This window comes from Phoca vitulina, unplaced genomic scaffold, assembly GCF_004348235.1.
Source record: "Phoca vitulina isolate PV1807 unplaced genomic scaffold, GSC_HSeal_1.0 scaffold25, whole genome shotgun sequence".
Taxonomy (NCBI): domain Eukaryota; kingdom Metazoa; phylum Chordata; class Mammalia; order Carnivora; family Phocidae; genus Phoca; species Phoca vitulina.
The window spans coordinates 14,686,687-14,712,499 of NW_022589728.1; the positions used below are offsets into that span (position 1 = coordinate 14,686,687).

General features: G+C 36.4%; 2 protein-coding genes across 8 annotated transcripts in view; one reads left to right on the plus strand and one right to left on the minus strand.

The window, feature by feature from the left end:
• Positions 1-221: 221 nt before the first annotated feature.
• Positions 222-1,079, minus strand: LOC116642959. Its single transcript, XM_032421610.1, has one exon. The coding sequence runs from the start codon at positions 897-899 to the stop codon at positions 531-533; it is 369 nt and encodes a 122-aa protein (XP_032277501.1). The 5' UTR covers positions 900-1,079; the 3' UTR covers positions 222-530.
• A 24-nt stretch (positions 1,080-1,103) lies between these two features.
• Positions 1,104-25,813, plus strand: part of YTHDF3 (YTH N6-methyladenosine RNA binding protein 3) — a 39,712-nt gene continuing 15,002 nt past the window's right edge. The window contains exons 1-5 of one of the 7 annotated variants that reach the window (XM_032421613.1): positions 1,104-1,499; positions 1,983-2,007; positions 5,340-5,485; positions 7,815-7,900; positions 17,375-18,973. In XM_032421613.1, coding sequence (XP_032277504.1) covers positions 5,428-5,485; positions 7,815-7,900; positions 17,375-18,973 — 1,743 coding nt within the window. In that variant the 5' untranslated portion in view covers positions 1,104-1,499; positions 1,983-2,007; positions 5,340-5,427. The other 6 variants (XM_032421615.1, XM_032421614.1, XM_032421616.1 and 3 more) reach the window with 6 other exon arrangements.

Below are 25,813 nucleotides of genomic sequence, written 5' to 3' on the forward strand. Positions count from 1 at the left end.
CCGGCTGAGTCCCTGGGCCCTGTCGCAAAATGAGAGAGCATGGGAAGCTGACCAGATCTGAAAAATGCCTCTTGGTGATTTATATGAAGCAGTGGACTCTCAAGATAAGTTTCAGTTCTATTTCTCAGTGCTTCTAAAATACTGTTGCATCGTGAAACACAAAATGAATCCTATAATTCAACAATGTTATACTTTCTCAATTATTACTTATCTGATGGCTTTGAAGTAAAGAAAGGATTTAGTCATCTAAATTATTTCTTTTTTTAGAGTCCACGTCACACCTGTTAGGCAAGGAATCTTTGCCTTTATTGCAAAAATGTTATTTCAACAAAACTTTCAAAATGTTGCAAATCGGCTGCTTTGGTTTTGCCAGTTTGCAAAAAGTAACTTAACCAGTTTCTTTTGAAACTAACTTTTAGGACTGAAAAACCTGTAACTATGTGTATGTTTCCTGAGATTATAACATTACGGGAGGGCGACACAAGTGCAGGAATTGGGTGGTAAATTTGACTCCAGAGGTTATGGATTAATCATGAGTTATTCCGAGCATGTGCCTGGGGTTTGGTGAGAACGAACACTTGGCGGGCGCACCTCCTCTCTGCTTCAGTGCCCAGAGCTCTAACCCAGCCACTTTCGCTGCACGTGCTGGCTTGTGCGGAAGGCCCAGCATCTCTGTCCCGAGGGCGGTTGACTAACCCGGCCGCCCACGTGGCCTTGGATGGCCTCAGGAGGCTCTGAAGGAGGCCCGGCCACCGCTGCTCGCTCACCCGGTGCGGCTGCGACGCTGCAACCCACCAAGGTCCGCTCCGCCACCAGGAGCGCGCCGCCGGCACTGCTCTACTCCCAGGCAGCCGCCGCCTCCCGCCCAGGCCTACTTCCTGCCCAGCGTGCGAGGGCATCCCGCTCGGGCCCGCTTCCCGCTGTCTCCGCCCGCCGCGCGCCCTGCATCCCGGGAGTCGCACAGAAGGAAGCCACCGAAGCGTCCCTGGAAGGTGGCGCTCGCCGCCGCACAGGCGCACTCCCTCCCTGGCGCATGCGTCCAGGGGCCGACCAGCGGTCCCCGTCTCCGGTGACGTGGCGATGCGCAGGCGGAGCCAAGGTCGGTAGCTCGCGGGCGCGCGGGTGGGGGAGGAAGAGCGAGGTGAGCAGGGACGTCAGAGTGGAGAGCGGAAGGTCAGGGAGGCTCGGAGCGGAAGTGAGACTAGGGAGTCTGTCCGCCATTGTGGACCCGAGGAGCGAAGAGCGAGAGGGGGAAGAGGAGCCTGCACGCCGAAAAGAAGGGCCCCTTCCACGGACCCCCGAGCGCGAGGCCCTCTTTCTGGCTTCTGAACGAGCGGCGGCAGCGGCGGCGGCTGGATCAGTCACTCGGCGGAGGGCGGCAGCCAACTGCTGTGAGTGCACGGGGAGAGGCCCAAGCGGCGGCGGCGGCGGCGGCGGCAGCGGCAGCGGCAGCAGCTCTCGGGTTGCGGTGAAGAATGTCAGCCACTAGCGTGGATCAGGTGAGGGAGCAGAGGCCTCAGGCTCGGCGAAGGCCCGAGCCCTGGAGCTCCACCCTCGCGTGGGGCTTCGGCTCCTCCCCGTCGCCGCCGCTGCCGGCCCCATAACGGTGCCTCGGGCGCAAGTTGCTGCGGTCCTGCCGCCCGGGCCGGGGCGTGCGCCCTGCCCGGGAGCCTGCGGCCGAGACGGGCGGCTGCGGAGCCGCGGTGGGTGGGGGAACGACCGCTCCTAGGGGCCTTAGGGCAGTCTGAGGGCGGCAGACGTGGGGCTGAGACCAGGCGACCTCTGGGAGACGGATTTCGAGTGGCGGGTAGGAGGTTTAAAGACTGGGGGTGGTTGGGAAATTGGAGGCTATGGAGGATGTGGTGGGTTTTCCTCCTACGCGGATTGTTGAAAATAACTTGTCTTTGATAAGGTCTTTGATTAACACACTTTCTCTCTCTTTTTTTTCTTCTCATTACCACCTCTTTCGTCTTGCTGCGCAGAGACCTAAAGGGCAAGGAAATAAAGGTGAGTTTGAGTATTTTTATCTTATCTCCTAATGTTCGTCTGATGTCACTTTTAAACTTTGCCAGGGCCTTTTTGTTTGTTTTTCTCCAGTTTTTTGTTTGTTTTGAAATGTATGTTTAGAGAAATACTCATCACGGCCAAACCAGCCAAATGCTACCCAAAACTTCGGTAGTTCCTTGCTTTGAAGCTACTTTTTTAGAAACCAAACCGTACAAAAAAAAACAGTTTTCTTAGTTGTATTTCAGTTAAGGAGGTATTATAAATGTGGTGACATTTCTTTAATTTTGCAATTTATCTGTATTATGTAACTTCTACCACAAAAATTTCTCCAAATGCGTGCAGATAAGTGGACATTTTGTTCGACATTGCTGGGTTATGTTAAAAAATGCAACTCAAGTTGTATTCCATGTCACATTAGTGAAAACTGTACTGTTAACCACTGGTTCTAGTGAAGTCAGTTAAAACATGAGAGAGATCAAAACTGAACAGGCATGTAATCTTGCTGTGTAGCCCTGATTGCAAGGTGTGACTCAATCTGGTATTTTAGAAAGGACTGGGAAGGAAATAATTTGTGAGGTTTCTGCTCTGGCTGTATGATTTTACTCTTCAGTTAAAAAAACCCCCAAAAAACCATTGAAAGTAAAGCATTTAAAAAAAAATAAGTGTTTTTTGTGTCTATTAATATGGAACAATACAGTCAACTGACTGAAACATTATGACATTAATCATGTGACATTAGTAAGTATAGAACAATAACTGCTTTCTTGGGATAGTGCCAATTAACATTACAGTGAATTATAGATTTATAACATTTTGTAATAGGGCTTGAAATTAGACTAAATAGAATTATGCTTCCTGTTTTTTATTTCAGTTAGTAAAGTATTACCTAGAAAATAATATGTATAGTAGCTTTTTAGATGTAAGTTCAAGGTCTTTATTGGTGCTCTTTATATTCTTAGGGTTTTTATTTGCCTTTGCAAATTTGAAAAGAATAGGTTCTGAGTACTCAGGTCAGTTAATTTTGAGTTGTAGTACAGTTTGAGAATTTGTACATACCAGATAAATGGCACTGTATCAGGTAGCATAAATTTATTGTTTTGTTTTGATTAAAGATGTATTTTGGGGGAGTATATACACATTTAGAAGTTCTAATTTTTAGAGTTAAAACTTCAATTTTAGGATTATTTTCCGTTGTAAGCATAAACCTCAGAGTTTGATATTGTTTATTTTAAATGTTTTAAAATATTGTAAATTTCAAAAGAGTGATCCATTAATTTTTTTTTTTTTGCTAGTTTGCTCATGAGGAAGTATATAGACTTGGAGATATATGAAATCTGTGGTCATTATTGCCTAGCATAAATTATTTTATCCTAGATCTGTGGGGAGGTGGCACTTTGCAAGGCTATTTGAAATGCTAAGTGTTTTGTGTTACCTGCTTTAAGGTAAGTATGCAAGTTCAATGAAGTACTTACTTGTTTGACAAAACAGAATAAAGCATCTACAGCATTGTAAGCCATTACTGAGTTACTGTTAAGTTTGATTGTGATATAGTCATTTCCCTTAGGTATGTCCTAGTGATTTCCCTGATATAGATATAAGTTATCTATGACAATAATTGCATATTGACATTTATAAATAAGTATTTTTTGGGTTAAAATTTTTTTGATCCATCAGCATAGCCTTTTTTAGATGTATCTAGACACACACAGGGTATTTATTTGGATAGCTCTTTATTCCAAGAAATTTTCTTTCTTTCACCCTTATTGTTCCATTCATAGTTTTAGCCATGGATAGAACGGTGGACTGGGATTCCTAGGAGACCTGTGTTCTAATACTTCCTGTGGCTACTGACTTGCCAAGTGAGCTTGAACACATTGCACCTTTTGGTCAGAATTTCCCCTCTATCTACAAAATAAAAGTGATAATTCTAGCTGTAAATCCTATTATATGTTATGATGAATTACAATTACAGTAGTCCACTGCTCTAGTTGCCATTTTATTTGCTGGATTTATTTTCACCTTCCTCACCTCATCTATTTTCAAGGTGCAGGGAGACTGTTGCCTAAGACATGGCAGGAGGGAAAAACTCTACTGGCCTAAGAGTATTGGTAATCATTTAAGATGCTTTCAAATGGTAGATGCTGCAAGTGCACAAATACACGTATACGTCACTTGTATTTTTATGCCCCTGCAGGGAGAGTTACAAGGCGAAGGCAGCACCTGCAGTGAACTGATACAAGTAGCTTTGTGTGTGTTTGAGAAAAACTACTGTGCCTTAGCTGACTTGGTTTTCAAGCCAGTAAAACTGTTTTACAGTTCTGTTTACTTTTGTGAAGCAGAAAGCAGTTATTTTTCTTGAACTACAGCCTGAATATTATAAGACTATTGAGTATTAAACTTGAATTCAACTTCTCAAACATGAAAAATACATGTCGCTGAGGAGTTGTCAAAGTTGTGAAAGCATAATCCTTTTCAGATGACTTAATTTCAGAGATGCTGTATTTCCTTTCTGAATTATCTTCATTTGACACTGTGAGCCTAACACCTGTCTTAGTGTCTTTGATTTTCTAAGTTTTTTCCTGTATATCCTTAAGGATTTAAGTGCACTAACAGCTAAAATTTTAAAGGAATTCTGTATCAATCTCTTTGTAAGGCAAAAATGCTTTCCTAGTATAAGTAATAATTCTAGGTTTACTTTTTTTGTAAGTTTGAGTTCTTTTTAGTTAATAGATTTTCCTTATGTTAAATGTTAGAACTCTTTATTATCCTTGGCTAGGGTAGTACTGAAGGATAGTAGAAATTTAAGGATAATTTAACTATTGGTCCATAATTTATTTTTATTGGTTCATAATTTGAAACTGATTTTATATCACTTTTATTTATTAATAACCAGAATTTTTGCTTGCCAGAATAAAAGGGTACCTCTCCTTTCCCTGCAGGCACCACAGATAAAAGTGTCAGATCCTGTACTCCTAGCAGCCTTGCTACCAGCTTCCTCCTGTGCCTTAAGTGTATAAATAGACAAATATATGGAAAGGAATTTATCTTTTCCCTCCTCTCTTCCCCCCATCCCTTCCCAACAGAGAGACAGAATTGTTTGGTAAAATTGCAGTTTAAAAGAATTAGGTTGAATTTGGCTGTATTTTAGTGTTTCAGAAAAGTAGTGGAAAATGCAGTGTTTTGGCAGTGTTCTTTTGTATCCTGTCTCCACACTCCCTCTGGAAATGATTGCAAAGCACTTTATTGTCATTTTAGGCTTCATTTTATTATTAATCCTCAAAACATTCCTTTAAGGAGATAGAGGGTATATGGTATTGTCGCTGTTTTTGTAGGTGGGAAAACATGATGCACAGATCTGTTGACTTTCCTAACTTGATGTAGTCAGGACCAGAGCAAAGAATCACCTGGCTCCTAAGGCCCATGTTCTATCTTGATTTGACTCTGCTTCATAGAGCAGAGGAAACAGGCGAAGAATCATGTAAGTCATCTGTTCTTTTTTCCCTGAAGAACTTGTACAGACTATGGGACTGGCTTGGATATCTTTGCTATTTAATGGCTTTCAGTCTCCAAGACATTAGATTGTCATTAAGTAATGTTCAAAAACTAAAGTCTTTAAAGACAGTTGAATTTCTTAAGGAAAGGTATGCTTCTGAAATTCAAGGGCTAGCCTCTTATTCAGATTCTAATTTAATGCAAATTGCTTGTTAGTATTCATGAAATACTTTTAATTAAATATTTTTTCCTTAGATTGACATACTCCTTGAATAATCTTTTAGAACTTTTTAGACATATTTATGCATCATTTATGCACAGACCGTAGACTGTATATTTACTTAGTGCATGAGAATATTTTGTTCTTAGTCTCAGCATCTTAGAATTAGAAGATAAAGAATAGAACAGAGGAAATGAGTAAGAGTAGCACCATAATATAGATTTAGACAGATTTTAAGTGGGTACTTTTTACTATTATTAGCAGCATGGACTAAATTTCTGAGAATCTGATGAATACAAGAAATAGATAGTTGTGATTTTGAAATGGGTAGCTGTTTCAGATAATAACATATACTAGTATCATAGTCCAATAGTGTAGTGAGGATTTTTTTTTTTTCCCAGAGGTAATAGACCTTGCATAACCACCTTTGATAAAGGGGTGGTAAAGCCAGTGGTGAAGGACAAGAGGTATGTTAGAATCTCTTGGGCTGAAATGATTAGCCCACCAGAAAAAACCTAAGGTACCCTTCTCTTTATTTTTGTTTCTAGTAGCTGTTATATGTTTAAATTCTAGGGAGCACATTTAGCTCAACTCTGGTTCTTGGAATCCTTACCAAATACAGTTAAACCACCTCAGTGGAGCCAAGATCAAGGTGACCTTCATGTTGCTCTTGTGATTTGAGGGCAATGTAGTATCATAAGAGGTCTACTTTGAAGGCTTCACAGAGTAGTATCATTTCTTTGAGTGATCATTAGTGGCAAAGAGTGAAGGGATTTCACCTATCTTTGCTCCCATGCCACTGTCAGCTTGTAATAATTACATTTTTGGTGATCTAAACTCTTGGAAAATTAGGGAAAATAAAAATATGATGATGCTCTAGAGGAACACACAACTTAAATTCATTGCCCCCAGCCTTAATTTATAGTAACTCTGTGACACTGTATTTTTAAGCAGGGAATTTTCAGATTCTGAAAGGGTTTTTTTTGTTTTTGTTTCTAAGGGATTAGTCAACAAACATAAGAAACTTTCAGCTTTTTTCATCTCACGTGTTTCAAAAGTAGAATAGTATATTTAGACAGTGTCATCATATCAAGTGTTAGCCTTGTAAAACTTCTGTTTATGTGGTCCTAAAGTAATTTTTAGTCTTTTTGGATCTTGTAATATTTTATGTAGTAATAATAGCCAAGATTATTGAATACTGTCTTTGAATTCTCAGATGAAATGAGGTAGGTACTGTTAATTACCTCCTTGAACAGAGAAGTAGAGTTAGAGAGACTAAGCCACTAACTAGAGATCACCCCGCTTCTCAGTGTTAGACTTGGGATTCAAACCCAGGACTTGACTTCTAGTCTGTGCTCAAAAGCACTCTGAGACTGCATTCAGAGAATAACAACTTTATAAAGCATTTTGGGAAATGATCTCTGAACAAATACAGCATTATAAATTATTCTCTGGTTTTCTTATGTGTTTGAAGAATAATCATGGTTATCTTTAGTGTCTTCGTTTGTACTTTCAAGTGAAAGTTTTTGTAATTTTTTGGTTTAGAATTAGGGGCCTTTTTATTTAGATTTTTTATAATTTATTCCTTGTGATAACTGCTTCAATGAATTCTAGCCACTTTCTTTAACTGGGAACATTTAAGACATTTACTCTAACTTAAGTTACCAAGGAAAGTTATTTCATTTTTTATTTACCTTTCTTGTACTAAAGTATATAGAGATTTAACAAAGGTAGAGAACATTCAGCAATCGATTGTCTACAACACTATTTGAAGTGTTTATTTTAGATTCAAATATAGTATCAGGGAACCCTTCCAACAATTTAACTGCTTGCAACAATGTTGAAATTGAGATATTTACATTATGTTTTTGGTAATGGGAAGTGTATATATAGTTTATGTAATCTTGGGTATATACAAGATTTGTAAGTTTTTGGTTGCACATAAATATTTGTACCTATATTAAGTTAAATTTTTAACAAAAAACAACTCAGGATAACTTTTTCTGAGTTGGTCAAAAAATATTGAAAATGTTAGGTTATTCTGTCAGTTTCATAAAGATAATTACCACACATCTAATATAAACATATTTTTTAGTTTCAGTACAAAACGGTTCGATTCATCAAAAAGATGCTGTAAATGATGATGATTTTGAGCCATACTTAAGTAGCCAGACAAATCAGGTAAGTCTGACAGTCCCATATTTAGGAAATTAAACTTACATTAGTATTAATGGATTTTTCAAATAGTTATTTTAATTGAGGCTAACCATGACATGTAGCAATCTAGTGTGCCTGCATGATACTGAGTAACAGTTGCAGGTTTGTGGTACAGGAGAATTCTTTGGAAATTCTAGGTGGCTGAAACTAGATTGTGAAATATAAAGATTTTAAGATGGACATTATTTGTATATGGTATGGTAGACTTTTTTTTTTTTTTTAATTTTGAAAGAATAACCTTTTAATGTTGCTGCCATATCTTCATAGCCAAAGCAAATTACAAGGTTTAATTAGCTACACGTTTGTGGGAAAGGAGTAATTATGCCTGAAATTCTGGTTAAATGTAGTGTTTTCTCTTTTATAAGGTATTCCAGTTTGAATTTCGTTGAGAATTAAAGTTTTAATACAGCCAGTTAATGTAGGGAATAGAAGATTTATAAACACGCTTGCCTTCTATGTTGTAGACTTGGAGAATTTCATAAAATCAAATAAACTGGTGACTTTTGAGGTTCTTTTGTATTTAGATTTTTCACAGATAATTGTGTGAGTTTGTATACAGGTATAATTTAGGTTTAAGCATTGAAAAACGAAAGAGTATTCTTTGGTCTCTTTGGTCTCTATATACTGTTTCTGCATTCATTTGTTAATGTAAATTAAAAAAATAAACTTTCATTATTAACCAGTTTTTTGGGAAAGAATATTAAAACTGCTTTCGTTGTTTTGCTTAAAAAAAGGTATATGAAAAATGTACCATGAAATCTTAACTTCTAGATTTTTTTTAAACTGTAAAAGAACAAGGAAACAAATATCATTGTAGGCCTTTAGAGTTGTAGGGAAAGTTTGAAAAGAAGTAGTTCCCAATTTGTGGTATGTAGGATTGTTTTTAGGAGTGTGGAGAGCCATGGTTCTGTTCAACCTGATCTACCCCTTGGTCATTTCTCGTTAACCACCCACTTCTGTCTGTTGATCTACATTCATAGCTTGTATTGGGAGGGAATAAATAAATGAGAAAGAATAAAAACGGTTGATAAAATCTATGAATGTTTGGCTGCTCATAAAAGAATGAAAAAATTATTTCATTCTTATATAATCTAACTTTATGATCTTGGTAACAGATTTACTTTGCACTTAAAGGTTGTGAAAGAAATGTATAACTGGAAATTAGGGAGATCATTGTTTTGAATTGCAGTGCACGTTTTAAAAGAAATGTTCAGTATCCTATTATTTGGGCCCATACAGTAATCTCAGTTAACATCTCTTATGGCAGTGTTTCCAACTTTTTTTTAGAAATTCTGATATTATGAAGTATAGTAGATATTTTCTCAGAAAGGTCTTCATGATCAGATGAGTTTGGGAAATTGTTTTAAATATTAAATAATTGAATTTTTTTGCTACTTGATTTTATACTTTATGTGTTACAATGTAAAATGATTTTCTAAGACAAGGATATAGTTACAAAGATCCTCTTGTTTTCAAACAACCTCTGTTTTCAAGGAATTTTAATGGAATGTAAATGTTTGAGAATTGTAACCAGTAAGAATTCTCTTGTTTTACGTGGTAACAGATTATATAATTTATTTGTCACAGGGGCTTAGAAGATTGTTTTTTTGGCATTCCACAGAGGTGCTTCAGGTCTGCCTAGGGAAAACCAGGGGAGAGTACTCTTGATCCCATCCCCTGAAGCAACCAGAGCTGTGCTCTGCTTTTTATCTGTTTTATATGTTGGAATTCTGCAGAAGATTGCACTTGTAAAAAAAAAACTTTGGAAGTGTCAGAAAACTGTTATTTTCTAACAGTAGAAGAGATTTGTTTAGTGAACCCAATTTTTAAATTGTATTTATAAAAGTTTCCTTATTTTGGGACAAAAATAATCTAAAAAAGATTTGTTTTAATGTGATGTTTGAATAGAAAGTCGTATGCTTTCTATTAATAGGTTTTTTATGATATTTGAATATATATTCATGTGCTATTTAAAGAGAAGTTTTAAAATTTGATGCCACTAAGGCTGTACTCTCCTCCCTCTTCTTGTCAGTACTAACGAATAGGTTTTTAGCAATTAGCTTTCTGTAATACTAAAAATAATTACTGTAACCAGAGCACATATTATTTACCTTTGAAGGAGTACTCACACTATAGAATGTTGAAAACTGGGTTTATTGGAGAGAAAAATTGAAAATTATCTGAAATCTTAGAGATGATTTGTATAAGACTTCAAGTTACTCATAACACCTAGGTAAAAGAGAAAATTTTAAAAAATTGACCTTTTAAAGCAGGTTAGTGAAAACTAGAAATATTGGTGAAATATCTCAAGTAATTAGCTACATATTATTTATTTTATTTTATTTTTTAAAGATTTTATTTATTTATTTGACACACACACACACACACACACACACACACACACACGGCGAGAGAGAGGGAACACAAGCAGGGGGAGTGGGAGAGGGAGAAGCAGGCTTCCTGCCTAGCAGGGAACCCGATGTGGGGCTCAATCCCAGGACCCTGGGTCCATGACCTGAGCCGAAGGCAGACTCTTAACGACTGAGCCAGCCAGGCGCCCCATTAGTAACATATTAAAATTATGTAAGCATTTATAGTTCAATGTTCAATTAAAAAATTTTTCAATTAAATGTGTCGTATGTCTTTAAATTAAATTCCTTCATCTGATTTTAATATTGTGAATAAGAAAAATGAATCTTTTGTCTGGAAAAGTGTTTAATTTTTTGGCTAATGACTTAAATTGTTTTGTATACTTTAGATCTAATTCAGATCAAATCCAGGGATACTTTAAAAACAGGTTGTTGGCCTTCCGTGGTAGCATGTTCTATTTTCTAGTGCTCAGTTTCTTAAGGGATAATTTTTATAGTTATTTGAAAAGTAACTGTTCATCCTTCAGGTCTTAAAATTAGTTCTCTAAAGTTCCTCAGAATAATCGGGTAATTAAGTTGATTGGAAGATTTAGGTTTAAATGGTACTGTTAAAGATGCCGTGTAATTTGTGCATATAAATTTGAAGAATAACTTGGAAAAATTAAGTTTGAGTTTGTCTGCTTGTCTATATGGGAAAATAAATTCCTAGCCATGTTTGTCAGAGAAGTGGAATAGAGAACTAAGAAAGTAAAAAATATTTTGAATTTTGTTACTTATCGTCCTGGCCATCACTGCCCTTAGTTAAGGTTTTCATTATCTCTGCCTGTTGGAGTGATTTTCTAACTAGTAATTCTATATTGCCACTCAGCAATCTTCTTAAAGTCCAAGTCTGTGCCACTGTCATGTTAAAGAGTTACCACAGCTTCACAACAGTGGATACATTTGATCTATGAGTGCCCTTAAAATTGCTCCATTTCCCTCCCTGCCTTGTCTTTGGTCAACTTTCTCTAGTTTGCTTGAGGATATAGGAGTCACTGTTTTCTAAGAATATAAATATTTTCTGAATATTTTCTTTCATGATCTCACTCTTTGTATGATCTGTACACACACACAGACTCCTATATCTATCCCTTGATGAAGTCTCTTCTGATTCTCCCAGTTACTTGCTTCCCTGCTCTTTGTACTAGAGTGGTTGTTTTGCTTTGCTTGTACTTCCATTACAGTACCTATCAAATTTCAGGGTATATGTGTCTTCCCCACTAGACCTGGGAAGTGTTCCAGGTCAGAGTCCATGTTCTTCATCTTTTTGTCTCCAGTGACTGGCACTGTATCTGGCGCATAGTAGGCATTTATTAAGTGTTGAATTAATGGATTGCTTTATCTGCTAGAATTAGGGAACAAAGAATTACAGCTGAAATATTTAGGTTAACTGGGTACCACGTATAATACATTTTTTGGTGACATCCTTGTGATTAGATATGCGTAGGGTATACTTTTTGAAAAGTATAATAATATTTTTAAAGTTTTAGAAGAAAATACACATAAGCATTAAAAGTATTCTAAACTGTTCTGGAGTTTGAAGTACCTCAAGTTCTTAATAGAAAACAGTTTTTGTTTTTCTCTGTACGGAAGTGCTTTTATTGGTGAATTACGCCTTTCCCTTTCTAATTGAACTTCTGGGATATTTATAGCTGCTTCTTTCTTGGAAAGAAAGTAAAAATGGATCTTAAGTTTCTGTGTGAAAGACAAGCTATGATTGAGTTGTATTAAAATGTCTCAAGTCAGAGCAGTAATCATGAACTTCTTGTTCAAGTTTTGAGATATTAGAAAAACAGTTGATGTATATCATAAGACTAAGAAATAATTATAATAAAATTATAAGGAAGATCTTTTAATTTTTTCTGTATTTTAGATTGCAAATTAAAAAAAAAAAAACTAGGGATGTCTGGGTGGCTCAGTCAGTGAAGTGTCTGCCTTTGGCTCAGATCATGATCCCAGGGTCCTGGGACCGAGTCCCTCATTGGGCTCCTTGCTCAGGGAGGAGCCTGCTTCTCCCTCTGCCTGATGCTCCCCCTGCTTGTGCGTGCACTCTCTCTCTCTCTCTCTGACAAATAAATAAAATCTTAAAAAATTTTAAAAACTAAAGGTAAAAGGCCTTACTCCTATACTTTCATATAGCAGTTTGTAGTTAGCACGGTAGATTTTAGAAAATCTTTACAATTGATAAGACCAGCAGGTATTATCCTCATTTTACCAACGAAGTCAGGATTAGAGAAATTACATGATCTGATGAGATCACGGACATAGAAAGTAAAAGATTAAAGAATTGAGTCCATATCCTTGACTACTACATAACACCATGAGTTTTTATTCTTTAAGATCTGGTATAGGTCTGAAATTATATCTTGTGTTTGGGGATTAATTTACATTTTAAAGGAGCAAGTTGTATTAACAAATATAACTATTGTTGATTGAATACTTCATGTGTCTTAGGCACTGTATCTTTATTTCCTTTTAGTAGATGAGAAAACAATTCACAGTTTAAGTAACTTGGCTACTTTCACATAGCTGATAAGTACCTGGGCTGGGATTAAAGTTTAGACATCTCATGGCTTCACTTCAACCTTATGTTAAATGGCCTCCCCGGATTGTGTTTCTAAGTTAATGCTGTGGGTAAAGGGTCTGTGGATCTGTTTTTACAAGTATGTTTCATTATATTCATTGATTTTTTTTTTTAGTCACTTTATATATTTATGTATTGATGTAATTTTTCCTCTTCCAAATAGTACTTTGACTGTGAGGGAAACTTCAAACATTTCACATCATTTGGTTTAAAGGTTGCATATCTTTAAAGAATATAGTAAAATTTCACTATAACCAGTTTCCAAATTATGAGTGTACTATTAAAGTGATTATTTGAACATAAACTGTTATATTGATTATATCTCATTATAACTAGGTTTGAAGTAAAAGATGAAAGTAAGTTTTCAGTTGTTATTTTCCATCATCAGTAAGTGGAACTTTTGTTTCTCTTCACTACTAAGGTAGATTCCTTTGATTGATATTCCATATAGCTAGCAATTAAAAATATGTCTTAAATTTAGCAGAACATATTTTTAAATATTTCCAGTTACAGTTGAAATTCTACTAATTCAAAATGTGTTGACCATATCTTACTTTGAAACTCTGAAAGTTTCCTATAGCTTTGTTCTTACTAGAACCCAAAATGAAGCCTTGCCTTTAGAAGCTGGTTAAGTACTTTGATGGAGCTAAGGAAAAAAAACGTCTCATTCAGCTGAAACTACTGAAAAAACTGGAAAAATGAATGGGTAGTGTTTGATAAACTGTAGAAAGCCACTTATCCAATATACTCAAGTATAGGTGGCAGCAGTAACACTGGACAGCTCTATAGTCAGGTAGGGACAGCACTGTATTTCTGCTTATTAGCCAGAGCTGTCTGTTTGATAGCAGTTGTGACTAATAGAACACACTTTAAAGTAATTTAAACTTATTATTTTGATAAAATCAATAATTCACAGGTGAAGTAGTAAAAATTATGATTTAAAAAAATAATTGATAAGTTACCTAATAAAAGCCCCATACCCTAAAGAGTTTGGGCCTGGTCCAGCCCCATAGGTAACAGAGTTGGCAGAATTTGTTTTCCCATTCCCCAGAGAATATTGGCTTCCTTTTTTTAGGAATTAGTACAGATTAGATAATCAGTTAAAACAGGGTGGACAAACTAGCCTGGGGATCATATCCAGTCTATGCCCTGTTTTCTTTGGAAAAAACCCTAAGCTAGTAGCTTTTTAAAGGGTTGTTAAAAAAAAAAAAAAAAAGAAAGAAAGAAAGATGACTGACAGCAACTAGATTATTTGGCTTACAAAGCTTGAAATATTTACTCTTTGACCTTTAGTTTGCTAACCTCTGAATTACTATGATATAGATGATACAGATAAGTTACGAACTTGGTAGGTAACTGCAAAATTCAGCGTTTGTGATGGTGAAATAAGGATATTCAACATGGGGCGCCTGGGTGGCTCAGTTGTTAAGCGGCTGCCTTCATCTCAGGTCATGATCCCAGGGTCATGGGATCGAGCCCTGCATCGGGCTCCCTGCTCAGTGGGAAGCCTTCTTCCCCCTCTCCTAACCCCCTTGCTTGTGTTCCCTCTCTTGCTGTGTCTTTCTCTGTCAAATAAGTAAATAAAATCTTTAAAAAAAAAAAATTCAATGTAAGTTAGAAGTGTAATTTGGAAAAACTTGATTATAAGGAATGAACTTTAAAAACTTTCTACCTCGGGGCACCTGGGTGGCTCAGTTGGTTAAGCATCTGCCTTCGGCTCAGGTCATGATCTCCAGGTCCTGGGATGGAGCCCCACATTGGACTCGCTGCTTAGCGGGGAGTCTGCTTCTCCCTCTCCCTCTCCTTTTGCCTCTCCCCCTGCTTGTGCTCTCTCGGTCTCTCTCACTCTCTCAAATAAATAAATAAACTTTCTACCTGGTCTGATTTTTCACTCTCACATCCAGGTAAGGACGTATTGAGTCCAGATTTCAGTGCCAGCATTCTAAATTAAAACTTTGAAACTGATTACCTCCCTATTCAGCACAGCTCTCTTGCTCTTCCCCGATGTGGGATTTATTCACTTCCCTGTGTTTTGTGTCTCTTTAACTGTAGGTTTTCTTTTAGAATGAACGTATCAGTATTTTTCACAATGTAGGCATTCAGTAAGTGGTTGAAATAAATAATAAAGTAATAAAAGGATCTTTTTTAGCAACTTCAAAAAAAAGATAATTTTTAAAACTATGTTAATCACGGGCACCTGGGTGGCTCAGTCAGTTAAGCGTCTGCCTTTGGCTCAGGTCATGATCCCGGGGTCCAGGAATCGAGCCCCGCATCAGGCTCCCTGCTCAATGGGGAGTCTGCTTTTCCCTCTCCCTCTGTCCCTCCCCCCTGCGTGCTCTCTCTTGCATACTCTCTCAAGTGAATAATATCTTAAAAAAAATATGTTAATCTATTATATATGTTATATTGGCTGACCTATTCATTTTTATTAAGCTTTTTAAGTGTTTTATATCACAGGGACCTCCTTGTCAGTGTGAAGCCCTTTGAGTACTTTTATTTTTAGCAAATAATTCAGTGATCGGGTTACACACTTGTGTGTGCGCATGCGCGCGCGCTCTTCATGGCTAGTAAAGTTTAATCATTACTAATTTCTGAAAGATTTTTTCCTTTGAAAAACATTGTTGGTGATTGTGAGCTTTCCTCGGGCTTCTCTTTTATTCAGTATGGCAGTCAGTATGGCCAGTGTTGGACTGTGTGGTGTTGCCAGTACTGTTGTGGTTCCAAAAATGTTCGTTATTTCCTTCATACTAATATTGTGAGCATTCTTTGAATATATTTTTAAATATAGTTAATAATTATGTAATACCGTTAAAGAATATGTTCAATTAAATTAGTAAACAGTAACCCATTTATTTCCCATTTTGAATATAGTAAAATATATTGAGTATATTTAAAAAGTCCTTTTTTTCTTTAAGTAGTCCTAAGTGACAGAGTTGTTTTTGTTTTTAAGTCCAAGCTTTGCTGGAAATACTCAGTAAGTCTATGTCACAATTATTAATTTAAATGCAACCTTTATTTGATTCTCATAAGTTATTTTTATATCAGTTATATCAGAATCATTTCAAAGGACAAAATCTTAAATTAACTTTCTCATAGATAGTGGACAATTTCAACAGTTGTGAGGTGTGTCAAAGTTAACTTAATAGTGATAATATCTCAGTGTTCATTGATAGGCCTTTGAAAGAAATTTCAGTTGAATTCCAGGTAGTATTTATGAAGTTACTGTTACATATTTATATTGATACACTTTCTTGGATGGGAAAGTAGTGGCAGCATAGTTCTGAGAGGGTAACAGAAAAAAAAAGTTAAATACTTTGCTCCAGGGGACTTAGGATAAGAATGCCTCTATATATTAAGTGAATTATCAGCCCTTAGAATGGTATTCACCCTTATAAGGGGGAGTACTAGTTGCCCCGACTGGATTTAATTTTAAAATTTTGCTTAATTCTATACATTCTAAAGGTTTGTCCAACACTTAAAAAATCACAGCTAAACCAGAGTGAAAATCTATTCTCAGACATGTTTTTGGCCTAAGAAACCCATTTCAAAATAAATCCTTAAAATACCTTATTTTTTACATTGGCTAGTAACAAAGTTGGTTTTTTTTTTTCCTTTAAATAGAATTTGGTGCCTTCATTTTTGGCAAATTACTAAATGATTAGTTAGTATTCAAAACAAACGAGATTTAATTGCAGTAATTCTGGAAAAAAATACAGGAACTCACTGTTTCTAAATTAAAATTCTGAACAGGAAGGTGATTTTATTGGGTAAAATTTGGAAATTAGAATACAAAGAAAAGAGGCACCTGTTATCCCACCATTAAGAAACCATAGTAAGTAAGGATTTTGTTTTGATTCTTTTTCAAAACGAGCAAGACAAAACAAAACAAACATTTAGATCATGCCATAGGTATAATCTTGAATCATTATTTTCTTTCTCAGTTTGAGTATTTTAATAAAAGTACAAAATTTAATTGCTGAATTGGATTCCATCGTATAGATAGGTATACTATAGTTCCTCTATTATTTGGCATAGCTTCCAGGTTTGTTTAATCTTTACATATAAATTTTTGGATACATCAGCTGCTTAAAATAAAGTTGGCTGTAAATGATCAATTCGTGTGTGCGGAGTTTATAATTCAGATTTTTGTAGAAATGATGGTATTTTTAAATTGTGCCAGAGGATCTGACTCTTAAAAATTATCCCCATCCTACCCATCTCCTCCCCCCCAAAAAATCCTGCAATTTTATAACAAATATTTTAAAATAAAATTACCAGCAAATCTTTGTCTTGATAAAATCGGATTTGAGATTTTTATTTTATCTGGAATGGGCACATCAGTTTTTCATTTATTTAAAAATATTTGATTTTAATCTTTCAGAGTCTTTTTTTTCCCCTGCTCGTCAGAGGATATTTCGCTCCTGATTATGATCTTTTGTCTTCCAGAGTAACAGCTATCCACCAATGTCAGATCCATACATGCCTAGTTACTATGCTCCATCCATTGGATTTCCATATTCTCTTGGGGAAGCAGCATGGTCCACAGCTGGAGACCAACCTATGCCGTATCTGACAACCTATGGACAAATGAGTAATGGAGAACATCATTATATACCAGATGGTGTGTTTAGTCAACCTGGGGCATTAGGAAATACCCCTCCATTTCTTGGTCAACATGGATTTAACTTTTTTCCTGGTAATGCTGATTTCTCTACGTGGGGGACAAGTGGATCTCAGGGACAATCAACACAAAGTTCTGCTTATAGTAGCAGTTATGGCTATCCACCTAGTTCTCTTGGGAGAGCTATTACAGATGGACAGGCTGGATTTGGCAATGATACTTTGAGTAAGGTGCCTGGCATTAGTAGTATTGAGCAAGGCATGACCGGACTGAAAATTGGTGGTGACCTGACAGCTGCAGTGACAAAAACTGTAGGTACAGCCTTGAGCAGCAGTGGTATGACTAGCATTGCAACCAATAGTGTGCCCCCAGTTAGCAGTGCAGCGCCTAAACCAACCTCCTGGGCTGCCATTGCCAGAAAGCCTGCCAAACCTCAACCGAAACTTAAACCCAAGGGCAATGTGGGAATTGGGGGTTCTGCTGTGCCACCACCTCCTATAAAACACAACATGAATATTGGAACTTGGGATGAAAAGGGGTCAGTGGTAAAGGCTCCACCAACCCAACCAGTTCTGCCTCCTCAAACTATAATCCAGCAGCCTCAGCCATTAATTCAACCACCACCATTGGTGCAAAGCCAACTGCCTCAACAGCAGCCTCAGCCACCACAACCACAGCAGCAACAAGGACCTCAGCCACAGGCCCAGCCTCACCAAGTGCAGCCCCAACAGCAGCAGCTGCAGAACCGCTGGGTAGCTCCTCGGAATAGGGGAGCTGGATTCAACCAGAACAATGGAGTGGGCGGTGAAAACTTTGGTTTAGGTGTTGTTCCTGTCAGTGCTTCACCTTCTAGCGTAGAAGTGCATCCAGTGCTGGAAAAGCTAAAGGCCATAAACAATTATAATCCCAAAGACTTTGACTGGAACCTGAAGAATGGACGTGTGTTTATAATTAAAAGCTATTCTGAGGATGACATACACCGTTCAATTAAGTACTCTATCTGGTGTAGTACTGAGCATGGTAATAAGCGTTTGGATGCAGCTTACCGTTCCCTGAATGGGAAAGGCCCACTGTATTTACTCTTCAGTGTGAATGGCAGTGGACATTTTTGTGGAGTGGCTGAAATGAAGTCTGTTGTGGACTATAATGCATATGCTGGTGTCTGGTCTCAGGATAAGTGGAAGGGCAAATTTGAAGTTAAATGGATCTTTGTCAAAGATGTTCCCAATAACCAATTACGGCATATTCGCTTAGAAAATAATGACAACAAACCAGTTACCAATTCAAGGGACACTCAAGAGGTACCCCTAGAAAAAGCTAAGCAAGTGCTTAAAATAATTGCTACTTTCAAGCATACCACCTCAATCTTTGATGACTTTGCACATTATGAAAAGCGTCAAGAAGAGGAGGAAGCCATGCGTAGGGTAAGAGTACAGTAATTTTTTGTGTAGGGTCTTTTTATTGGGGTGGTGTGTATGGATGGGTGTTCTTTAATGCCTTTTAATATTACATTCTGAGTTTAGGAGCTTTACTCTGAAGGAAACCAACTACTTAGCTTAAGAAACAGAGCCCTGCAAACTCCCTTCAGGGCCTCTCATGGCACATGGGCATCATTTTCTCTTCCCAAGGGTCATCCTGACTCTGAATTTGCCTGTTCTTCATACTCAGGGGATAAAGGTCATTGAGTTGTGTTCATCAAAGTTCCATAAGTTCTGCATTTATAACTAAGCAGACTTAGGAACTGGTGAGGGACTCTAGTACTAATTCTATTTTATTAATTTTATGCAAAAATGTATTAGGAGTTTGAAACAGCTTTTGTAAATAAATGTTTGACTATTTCATATTTATGAGAAGTAAAATAGACTTTTTCCCTGAAACTCTTTCCTGAGTCATTTTTGTAATTTGTACACTTAGAGCACTTGTACAAAGTATAGTAAGGATTTGACTTTAGGAAGGCAGCTTAGAGTTGGGTAGGCATGGACTTTTCGATTTTGACTGCAGAATTTCATTTCTTACTCCGTTATTGACCCTCTGTGGGACTCTTAAGGGAGACTTCCCTGAAGTTATGCACTGTTTTTGCTTGCATCATATAAGCCAGAATTTGATCACAGGGCACACAGAGCAAGACAGGTTGGGGAATGTTTTCTGTTTCAAACCACAAAAGAAAATTGGGTCCTATTTTTGAAAAAGAAAGAATGGAGGGAGTAGACAACTAGCAGACTTTTCCATAGGTAGTACATTTAAATTTCTTTTCAAATGCAGCAGGGATAAAGTTAGAAGCTTTTCTAATAATTTATGTTGGTTACTATCGAAAGCTCTTATGTAGAAATTAAGGTAAAGTGGGAACTTAACTCTGTAAAATGTCAACACTCTGTTTCTATGTGTGAACTTGCATGTCTTGTGGCTTCTTGGTCTGTGCAGACAAGGGAATTATTTTGGTGAACATTCCTCACTGGTGAATAATAATTGAAATAATGATTCTAGAGCAGTCGTTTGTAAACCTTGGGGCACTTAAACTATTGAGGTGCTTCTTGGAAGTGCAGGTTCTTGAGACCCACTGCAGGAAAATCTTATATACGGATGGCCCTCGAACAATGTACAGGTTAGGGGTGCCAAACTCCTAGTTTGGAATTTGTATGTAACTTTTGGCTCACCCAGAACTTAACTACTAATAGCCTACTGTTTATAGGAAGCCTTGCTGATAACACAGTTGATTAACACATATTTTGTATGTTACATGAATTGTATACTGTAGTCCTAAAATAAAGTAAGCTAGAGAAAAAATGGTATTAAGAAAATCATCAGGAAGAGAAAGTACTGTATTTGACAGTATTTGACTGTATTTGACAGAAAAAATCTGTATATAAGCGGACCCACACAGTTCACACCCATGTTGTTCAAGGGTCAACTGTAATTTGATAAGGGACCTGGTGGTGTACATTTTTAATGAGCTAACCTTAGTTGATTCTGGTGCTAGTGATTACAGTCAAATGTGGGAGAATGAGGGAAAAGGGATCGAAAGTAGCTCCTGAATTTTTGAGCTCAGCAGTTGAGTAAATGGTCATATTGTAACTGCCATTACGAATAGTGGATCAGGAGAATGGATTTGGGGTATGAAAAGTGGGGTACAGGTTTTCCTTTTAGGATGTGCTGACTGTAAGATGCTTTGGAGAAATACAGACAGTGAGATCTCTGATTAAGCAGTTAGAGGTGGGAGTCAGATTTGGGAGCTTTCTGTTCTTAAATAGTTGATTCTGTGAAAGTGGGATGAGATTGCTCAGGGAAAAAAGATGCATGGCAAGGAACTATTTCTCAACTTTTTTCTTCCCTCCCACTACTAAGGAGAGGTCACCCTTGTATGTCTTCCACATTTCTTCCCTACCCAGTCTGAAAATTTTAGTCCTAGTTTTATTATTTTTTTATTATATAATTGTCTCAGGAATTATTTATGACAGTTACATATTGTTTTACAATCACATACCATAGTGATTTAAAGTTAATAATTTTTAAACTTCAAAACTGTACATTTAAATTGTTTCATGGTTTACTGCCAGTCTTTTGATGATGTCTAACCCACCTTTGACATGTTTATTTTGAATCCTTTTTTTTTTAATCTTATGTAACTTATTTTTTTTTTTTTTAGGAAGAGTAATTTGGTATATATATTTATATATAATATAAATATTTATAATAAATATATTAAGTCCTTCTAGATTCAGAAAATGTCTTTCTTTGACCATGATATGTGAACAGTAGTTTACCTGGATATAAAATTCTTAGGTCACAGGCTTTTTATTCAGGCTTAGACCTACAGTTTTATATTTATATTACATTATTTATAGTTTTATATCATGGAGAAGTCTGAGGCCAGCCTAGATTTTCTTTCTTTGGAAATAGCTATTTCTGTTTGTGTACACAAAAGATTATTCTTGGAATAGGAATATGTATGTGGAATGTGTTTAATATGGACCTCTATTATAATTTTCCTTAATCTGTCTATAGGCCGAATTTTTAATTTATATTTTCCTTTTTCTGGTTATGTCGAAAAATACAGTGCGTCTTTGTCCTCGGGTGCTATTGGTTCTTTATCATTTTTCTCTGCATTTGGAGACTTTAAAATTTGAATTTCCATGTCATTAATTTGGTTTGCTTTGTGTTGATTTTGTGATTTGTCAAGTTTTGAATTCTTCAGTGACAATATTAGTTTGCTTACATTATTACATCTAGCTACCACTTACATCTGTTGATTGTTTTTTTTTTTTTGATCCAGAATCCATCTTGTTTATTGAGCACAAAGCTGACTGTTTAAAGCTTATTTCTGCTTCCTATAATTACCATTTTTGAAACTTCCTCTTTCATATGCTTTTTAACTTGTTTCTTTTTTAAAATTTACATACAGTAAAATTGTAAATTCCCTTTTGTTGCCTCTTTGTAGTCAAATGCTTCCTTCCCCCTTTGATTAATCTGTTCTTTGACTCTATAAGGCATTTTCCATAATGTCATATAACCAGAATTACACAATGTGTAATCTTTTAAGACTGGCTTCTTTCACTCGGCATGATATCTTTGCAATGTATTAATGTTGTTTTATATATCAGTTCTTTGTTCCTTTTAATTACTAAGCATCATTCCATTGTGTGGATTTACTACAGTTTATCCATCCAACCTTTGAAGGACTTCTGGGTTGTTTCCAGTTTTTGGAGAATGTAAATGAAACGCCTATAAATTCGTGTACATATCCTTTTTAAAAGTTTTTTTTTTTTTTAAATCATGTAGTATAATTCACTTTTTTGGAGTGGGCAGTTAATGAATTTTAACACATTTGTAGATAACCACCACAATTAGGATTCAGAGTAGTTTCATCATCCCCGGAAAATTGTCTTGTACTATACCTTTGTATTTGCATTCTTCCCCAATGTCTAACTTCTGGCAGCCATGATTTGGATTCAATATAGTTTTGTTTTTTTTTTAATTGAAGTATACTTGACCTGCAGTGTTAGTTTCAGGTGTACAACTTAGTGATTGGACACTTATAATACATTACAAAATGTTCACCACAATAAGTATAGTTACTGTCGCCATACAAAGTTACTACAGTAATTAACAGTATTGGCTATTTCCTGTTCTGTACATTTGATCTCTGACATTTTATAACTGGAAGTTTGTACCTCTTAATCCTCTTCACCTGTTTTACCCATTCTCACCCCCCCAACCCCCCACTCCCTCACTCCTGTACCGTTCTCTGTATTTATGAGCCTGTTTCTGTTTTGTTGTTTTTTAGGTTTCACATATAAGTGAGTGAAATCATACGGTATTTGTCTTTCAATTCACTTACTATAATACCTTCTAGGTTCATCCATGTCACATTTGGCAAGATTTCATTTTTTTTTTTTTTTTTTTTTTGTGGCTGAGTAATATTCTATTGTATTTGTGTGTGTATATATACAATACACACCACATCTTTTTTAGTCGTTCATCTATTGATGGACACTTGGGTTGCTTGCATATTTTAGCTGTTTATAAATACTGCAGCAATAAACATAGGGGTGTATACATATTTTTAAAACAGTGTGGTTTTCTTTGGATAAATACCCAGAAGTGGGATTACTACTGGATTGTATGGTATTTCTATTTTTAATTTTTTGAGGCACCTTCATACTGTTTTCCACAGTGGCTGCACCAATTTACATTCCCACAAACACTGCGCAAGGGTTCCCTTTTCTCCACATCCTCACCAATACTTGTTATCTCTTGTCGTTTTGATACTAGCCATTCTGACAGGTGTGAGGTGAGATCTCATTGTGTTTGCATTTCCCTAATGTTAGTGATGTTGAGCATCTTTTCTTGTGTCTGTTGACCATCTGTCTTCTTTGGAAAAATGTCCATTCAGGTCTTTAACCCCTTAGTGGATATGTCATTTGTATTTGTAAATATCTCCTCCCATTCAGTAGGCTGCCTTTTAGTTTTGTTGATGGTTTCCTTCACTGTGCAGAAGCTTTTTAGTTTGATTCATTATAGTTTTATTAGTACCCTTTTTTGTGAAACGATTTGACTCATTTTGACTTTTTTTCTTTCACCATTGAACCTGGAAGAGAATCATCCAGGTCAGGTATTTGCTGCAAAACAGGTTTGTGTTGTTTTTTTCTTTCTTCCTTTCAATGCTTCGTGTTAGTTGCACGTTCTCTTCCCACACTGCACATGTGGAGATGAGAGAATCATGTTGATTGTCAACTTTACCACTCAAAGAGTGATTCATCAGCCTGTGAGAGTAAGAAGGGAGAACCAGTACAATGGATGTGCTAGTAGGCGTACTTTAACTTTGCTTTGAGTTTGAAACCACCATGTCAGAAAACAGTTTTCCCTGTTTGTTAACTGTTCAGCATTTGCGGTATCATATATCCTTGCCCAGTTTTCTTCCTGGTGCTCTTATCCCTTGTCCAGGAAGAATGTGTAGACTTTTATTTGTAGATTTTCTCTTAGATAAGCTCATGCTTGCACTTTAGCTTAGCTTTCCAGCATAACTGCTTTTAAATACTCTTGGCATCCCAGTGATGAAGGATGTGCTTGTTCCCTGTCTGTTGTAGGTCCTCCGTGGTTACATCAAGAAGGATAAATTAGTGGTGTTTTGGTAGAATTCTTTTTACTTGTTACGCCTTTTTTCTTTTTGAAATAAAAGGATTTGCAAGTCATTGTTTAGTGTTCTCTTTTAACATGACCCCTCTGGTATTTTGCTGAAATTCTTCAAACCTTCTAATATATGGAGGTCACATTTTCCCAGGTGCATACTCTTCGGTCTTTGGGTAAAGTAGGATTTCTTAAGACACACAATAGTACTAATTATAAAAGAAAAGATTGATAAAATTTGACCGGATTAAAATCTGTTCATTAAGGGGCGCCTACTTGGCTCAGTCAGTAGAGCATGTGACTCTTGGGTTGTGAGTTCAAACCCCACGTTGGGCGTGGAGTCTACTTAAAAAAAAAATCTGTTCATCCAAAGATGCTTTAAAGAAAGTAGAAAGACATATTAGGCACTGCAAGAATGTTGGATGTAACCTACCAAAAATTAGTATCAAGAATATGTAAAGAACTCCCGTGAATCAGTTTGAGAAAAAGATGAACCCAATTGAAAAATGGGCAAAAGATGGATAGTCATTTCATGAAAGAGGAAACAAATATGGCTAATAAATATATTAAAAGATAGTCTTATAATTAGGGAAATACAAGTCAGGACTATAATGAGAAAATAGTTTATATCCATTCATTTGGCAAAATTAAGGAATTTGATGGTATCAGGTATTGGAGAAACTAGATGAACAAAATCTCTTCTGCAGTTGCAGATAGGAGCATTAAATTGATAATAGCTATGTGGGGAAGTAGTTTTGCATTCTCTTAAAGAGCTGAACATTTCATATATTTTATAATTCAGTTTTCCTGGATATATACCCAAGAGAAACTTCCCGAATACTCCAGAAAACACACAAGAATGAAGTAAATAGAATGAAGTAAAAAGACTGGTAGCAACCTAAATGTTCATCAGTAGGAAAATAGCCAAAATACATTGATGCCTTGGTAATATAGTGGAATGATTGAGCATGCAACAATATTCGCAAATCTTTTTTTCCTTCTTTTTTTTTGTTTGGAAATAATTTTTAATCTATTTGGAAGAATAAGAATAGTATGTGAGACACTCATATGCCTTTTATCCAGATTTACCTATTAACATTCTTCCCTGTTTGTTTTATGTGTGTGTTTTTTTTTTTTTTAACAATTTGAGAGTAAGTTCCATATATCATGGTTCTTTACCCCCAAAAAGTATAGTGTATATTTCCTAAGGATAAGGATATTCTCTTACATAGCTACAATACTCTTATCAGTTGATCTGTGGTGTCCTTTATGCCTTTTTTCTAGTATAAGCCCTAGGCTAAGATCAGGTAGAGGTCCTAGAATAGCCAAAACAATTTTAAATAGTAAAAACAATTTTAGAAGGCTTATACTAATCTGACCCCAAATCTTTGCCTTTCCTTGGTTTAGGAATATTTTTTCCTATGGTTTTTCCTAGGGTTTTTAGTTTTAAATTTTACATTTGGGTCTGTGGTTACAGTAATTTTCATTTCTCTTCCTAGTGTGTTCATGTTTTTCATTAAGTTCTTGGGCCTACTTGTGATAGAAGACAAGGACTTTAAGAAGCTAATTCCATCTTTTCATCACTGGGTCTTTAATTGACTTTCTTTTTGTTTTTTCTTCTGGTTATTTTGACAATGGAG

What these genes read in the sequence shown, in the direction of transcription:
- LOC116642959 (XM_032421610.1), bottom strand. Translation starts at nt 899, where the DNA reads ATGCCCTCGCACGCTGGGCAGGAAGTAGGCCTGGGCGGGAGGCGGCGG.